Below are 6000 nucleotides of genomic sequence, written 5' to 3' on the forward strand. Positions count from 1 at the left end.
AATAAAGGTGAATAAAGCAAGGTGGCAGGTCCTCTAATGATTTCTGTAGAGTCTTTTAGGGAGTAAAATCTAACCCCTTAAAACTCTTTGTTGTATTCATTACAAGCCCTCTTTTTCCTCTACTGAGAGCAGAGAGGAAGCTTTTACTTGGCGTGTCTGAGAATTTTTTCCTTCAGCAGCCATCAGCAGTATAATGTGAAACACAGGAAGGGTTGTCTAGATCAGAGCTGGCTTGGATGTAAATGTGAGTGAACCACCATTTTAGTGTGATTTATTCAGGAAAAAAGCCACGTGTCATGCCTCCCTGAGTCCCTGGGTGGTGCAAATGGTTAAGTGCTCAGCTACTAGACAAAGGCTGGAAGTTTGGGTCTACTCAGAGGTGCTCTGAAGAAAGACCTGGCCATCGACTTCCAAAAAAAATCAGCCATTGAAAATTCTATAGAGTAAAGTTCTACTCTAACACACACAGGAGTTCCAGGAAGGAGACTCAACTTGAAGGCTACTGGTTTATTTGTGCTTTTTTTGTTTTGTTTTACACTATCTTGTCTCCATGAAAAGACAGTAGACTCCTCTATCACACGGGTCAGCAGACTTTCCTACATAGAGCAGGACAGTAAATCTTTCAGGCTTTGCAGGCCATAAGCCTCTGTTGCAACTACTAAACTCTGCCATTGCAGCGTGAAAGCCATAAGAAACAACATACACGTGAATGAGTATACCTGTCTTCCAATACAACTTTGTTTTTTACACTCAAATTTGATTTTACATGTCATGAAATAGCCTCTTCTTTTGATGCTTTTCTATTCTCTAGAAACATAAAAATACTCTTTGCTCAGGAGTCATACAAAAATGAGTGGCAGGCTGGATTTGGCCCATGGGCTGCAATTTGCCGGCTGCTGACCTGGTGGGCACTTAGACCAGATGTCCCACAACACCAAGTTCTGCCCTAGGGACCCTGGAGGCACTCAATAGACACTTGACCACTGAGATATCACCATATAAGAGCAAAGGAGTAAGACTTTTGCCATACAGCACATACTTGACATTTATAAGGGATTTATCTAGAAGCTTTAGCTGACCCCCCCACCCCCAGTTCCAAGTACCACTCTAGCAGATAATTTCCCCCATAAAAAGCAGTCAAGTATAGCAGAATAATTAAAGTGACCCTGTCAGGTCCTTAGTGATTCTCTAAATGCAGGGCTAAAGTCCTTTACAAAGTGATTAAAATAAATTCTGCCGCCGAAATCAATTCTCTGTCACATTACATCATGGCTGTGATGACATTAACGATGAATTTACCTCAGTCTGCAAAACCAATCCATAGTGATAAAGAATGATAGTACCTGCTCTCCCATGTAACTTACCTGTGTTTGCCAAGGAAGAGCTTGATAAAAAGTCCATTTCACCAGGACGGACAGCCCCAACAGCCCAGCAAAGCTGTCTTGATGAGTGTTATACACACAAGGGATCAGGGAACACTCAGTCACTTCGAGGAGCAGGTGGTAGGCAGATGTTAGACATCACTGAAGTTCTCCCAGTGGCTAAGCATCTGTTTCTTGGACTTTTTCCTCCAAGTGAGTACACTCAGCATGTATGGTTTTGTCAAATTTCACATGACTATGCATTTCTGGCCGTAGGAGTTTCATCAAATTTCAAAAATGTGAATATGGAATTCACTCATGCTAAAAGTTTGCTATACTTTATCTTGGCCAGAATCTTAGAATATTGTGTCCTGGTTTGGTCACCATATTGTGAACAAAACACAGACTTGCTAGAAATGAAAGAACAACAAAGGAAATGAAGAGATAGAAGGTCACACCTCTAGGATAAAAACAAAAGAAATCAGAATTACTTTGTCTTGATAAAATGTAGTGATTCTTGCTATCAAATAAATGGCTTTGGTGGGTAGGGGGATTTGAGTAGACATTGAAAATGGAGAAGATGACATGCTGTTGTTTATTGCCATCGAGTTGATTTTGACTCACGGAGCTTCATGTGTGCTGAGTAGAACTCACTCTCCATTGAGTTTTGAAGCAGATTCCAAGTGCCTCTGAGTGGGCTCTAACCACCAACCTTTCAACTAGTATCTCAAGCACTTATCTGTTTACACAACACCTAGCCACTTTAAAGGTTGGTGGTTCAAACCCACCCATCAACTCTTCCAGAGACATGCCTGGCAATCTACTTGCATAAAGATTACAGCAAAGAAACCACTATGGAGGCAATGTACTGTGTACCCTGTAGGGTTGCCGCGAGTTGGAATTGACACAAAGGTGGCCTAAGTGGCCAGGTATCAAATGACTCAAAGGGAGACTTTCTTGACTGTAAAAGATATTAAACCTGCAATGTGTACCAGTGAGGAGATCATGAGATTTGTAAACCATGGAGAAGAAACAGTTGGTCACAGTGGTTTAGGCATCCAACTACTTGAGATTAGAGGACAGAATGGGTTGATTTCCTGAGGGGTTTTCTCTTGATTCAAGTAGTTTAACTGAACCAAACAAGAACTAGGAACTACTTCCTTGGGAATTAAATTTATCTGGAATGACATTTATTTCAACGTAATGATGAGTCTGTCGTTGATCTCCGTCATTGGGCTCCTTTGTTTTCCCTTCATTTCGTTTATATTGTGAGCCTCTGGAGGCTGTAAGGCAGCAAGCGTTTTTTGAGACTCTGGTGATATCTTACTCTTCAGACAGAATGTCAGACTCTTCAACTGTATTTCCAACTGTCTTGTGAGACAAAGACTAATTGGTTTGACCTCATGCTGTCGTATGTTGAGAGACATGAATCTTCAGCACTCTTCCCTGAATTCATTGATTTCATTAAACATTGTCTGCTTCTGCTTGTGTTTGCAAAATGTTGTAATTTCCCAGTGATTTCTTCGAACGGCAGTGCATAAACAGATTTTTTTGGAATGATGCCATATCTTCGCTTTGATCGTGTGTTTTAATTTTTTATTTCCAATAGGTCTTCTCCATTGAACCACAGAAAATATCGACCTTAGGGAAAAGTAATGTGATGGTTACAGGAGCCAACTTTACTCGAGCATCTAACATCACAATGATCCTGAAAGGAACCAGTACTTGTGATAAGGATGTGTGAGTTACAAATCTAGTCATTTATTCTTGGTAACATAGCGAAAAGCTAAAACCTCTACTGAATGAATATCCAGTGATTCTATTCTTTTCATAGTCAAATTATCTCCATATGCCAAATGGACCAATGAATCTGCATGTTTGATATAACAGAATTCCAATGAGTAAAATATTTTAAACATCACATTTGAAGTTCATTGTGAGAAAATCCATCTTATATTACTCAGAAAAGTCTCAATACAAAATGATTTCAGGATGCTGTCTGTTTTGTTTTCATTAGCAAATTTAAGCACATAGAGTAACACATCATCTTTAAGATGGTCTCCTTAGAGCCATAGTTGAATACCTTTGCAATGTATGGTGAATATGGCATCTCAACAATTGAGGGAGAAAAACTTTTTTGATCCATTTTATGTGGAAATTTCATTTTGTATAGCCCTTTCTTCATTGGTTTGGTTTCAGGCTCAAATAATAATTGAATAGAACATACATTAATATTAAAAAAAAAAAAAAGCAAAATACTCCAACAAAAATATATGGTCAGTGTATCACTTGCTATAGTTGTTTGTCAAGTGCCGTTGAGTCAGTTCTGACTCATAGTGACCCTGTATAGGGTTTCTGTGGAGCGGCTGACGCCACACCAAGACATCCCAGTACACAACCATCATTATTTCTATGACTTCTCTTAAAATTCATCCTTTTAATGGATTTTTTTTTCAAGTTTTTATTGTGATTTGTGTAATAGTTTACATGGGAGAACATCGGTTTTACACTCATCATTTCATTGCAATGATTACAATCACCTCCATGTTTCATCATTCAACAGTGTTGGCTTCTATTCCCTCTAATTTGGAGTATGTGTGTGTACACAGAAACACTCAGGAATATATAATCATTTAAACAACCAAAGAGTATATTTTGAAAACCTGCCTCCTGGCTGCCAGCACACAGCCTTTCTCTTTCCATGAGTCTAGAGTCCTCAGCTGCTCTCTCTCTCTCCATGTCCTCATCTCTGCCTCCATCTCTGCTGTCGCCGTTTCTTTGGAGAGGATCCTACATTCCGCTCATGCTCTTCTTCATTGATGGTCCTAAGGGCCTCTGTTCCTGGGCCATAAGATTAACGATTCCCCCCTTTTTGTTACAAAACTTCTACCTTTACTGTTGTAACAGTCGGTATTAGTCATGATAACAATTATTCACTGTTGCATCATAAGAATCTTACTTTGGATGGAATTTTGAGGAAACAAAAAATAAAAATCAGAGTCTTCCTGATGTTCTTGTACATGTTACTCTACCCTCAAAAACAAGATCTAATAATAATAACCATACAACAATACAACATTTGCTTTTTCTGCTTGTTCACTTTTATAAGTTTGAGCTAATGTGAAGTAAAAACTGTTGTAGTCTACATGAAGAATAATACAGAGTTTCTTCTCATCGTGGAAATGCATACAAGACAATCTGCTGAAGCATGCTGTTTTGGTTTTTAACTACTAAAACAGATTTGCACAGCATTTTAATCCACCATGCTCCTTTACGGAATTTTCTGTTTTAATTCATTTGCTGCACATAACTGCTATCCTCTGCCCCTCATAGCAGTAAATTTGTGATATCTGTGATCTTGATGAAAAAGCTACTCATCAGTGACTTTCCTGTGTTCTGCTGTTTACTGGAATTATCAAGTACACATTAGTGGCTATATCTATGCAACGAAGATATTTTTGTGCCATTTATCCTGGCTAAATACCTTATTGCAGAAAGCTTTCATTTTGTGTAGCAAAATCTGTGAAGTTAGACACCTGTGTACTCACTGAAAGGCAATCAGCTTCACTGGAACATCAGCCGTGTTTCAGAGCATTACCCTGTTTCTGAGTCTTTATGATCTCATTTCAATTCTGAATATGTCTTGAGATCCTGCAGTTATTAAATTAAATGACTAAGCGGCCTCTCTACATGCAGCATCTCAGGAACCACATCTGTGTGTTGAACCCAAGTTCATGAGCAGTAAACAGAATACTCAGTTCATTCTATACCTGAATTCCTGCCATAATCCTAAACTCTTTTAATATATTTTTTAAGTGATTATTTTGAAGAGACAACAACAAGGATATCAGTGAAATGACCCACATTTCCATCTCTTGCCTTCCAAAATTTACAAACAAGCTGGAATTTTAATGATTAGCCATTTTACAGAGGATTTCCTAGCGCGTTGCTTTGCTTATAAAACTTAAATTGTAAATCTGTGGTTGGTATAAATACAAACGAATTCAACTGTTTCTGGAAGCATGTTAAAATTAATGATCATGCATGTATCCTTTAAATAGCAATCAATGATTCTCATGTAGCATAATTGGACCTACATTATTCAGATACCACCCAGTCTGAATGATTTGTGCTCTCCAGGGTCAGATACAGGGGCAGCTGCAGTTAGAGACTGCTGTAGAAGACTTTGCCTTATGAAGGCCATCAAGGGCAAGCCTTGGGGATGTTGGAGCACCCCAACAGCCCCAGCTAATTTCTGGTCTGGAGGTTCCCTGGGAGGTGACTTGGCTTGGGCACTGGACTCTTGGTGTGATTCTCTCTGGGCAAAATTCCCCTCAGTGGCAAAATTCCCTTTCCTGCCTGGCGGTGGGTTCTAGCCTCCTTTGGGACTGCTCTCTTTAAAAGCTTTCTATCATGGAAATGATCAAACATCCATAAAAGTAGAAGAGTGTGATGGCCCTCTCTCTACCCTTCTCCCAGCTTCAAACCTTACTGACAGTTTCCCAACTGTGTTTCATCATCTCCTCTAGGTTTTTTTCCTCTTGGGAGGGAGGCCTGTGATTTTTTTCTTCTTCTATGTTTTATTGTGAATTATATGATAGTTTACATGGGGGAACTTCAGTTTTACATTCATTCCATC

At 39.2% G+C, this 6000-nt stretch overlaps 1 protein-coding gene across 1 annotated transcript in view; it reads left to right on the plus strand.

Annotated features, from left to right (window-relative positions):
- PLXNC1 (plexin C1) overlaps window positions 1-6000 on the plus strand; it is a 239895-nt gene that overhangs the window by 132719 nt on the left and 101176 nt on the right. Inside the window, exon 10 of the mRNA XM_006871793.1 lies at window positions 2971-3101. Coding sequence (XP_006871855.1) covers window positions 2971-3101 — 131 coding nt within the window. The remainder of the gene's footprint in view (window positions 1-2970; window positions 3102-6000) is intronic.

Source organism: Chrysochloris asiatica, unplaced genomic scaffold (assembly GCF_000296735.1).
Source record: "Chrysochloris asiatica unplaced genomic scaffold, ChrAsi1.0 scaffold00174, whole genome shotgun sequence".
NCBI lineage: Eukaryota > Metazoa > Chordata > Mammalia > Afrosoricida > Chrysochloridae > Chrysochloris > Chrysochloris asiatica.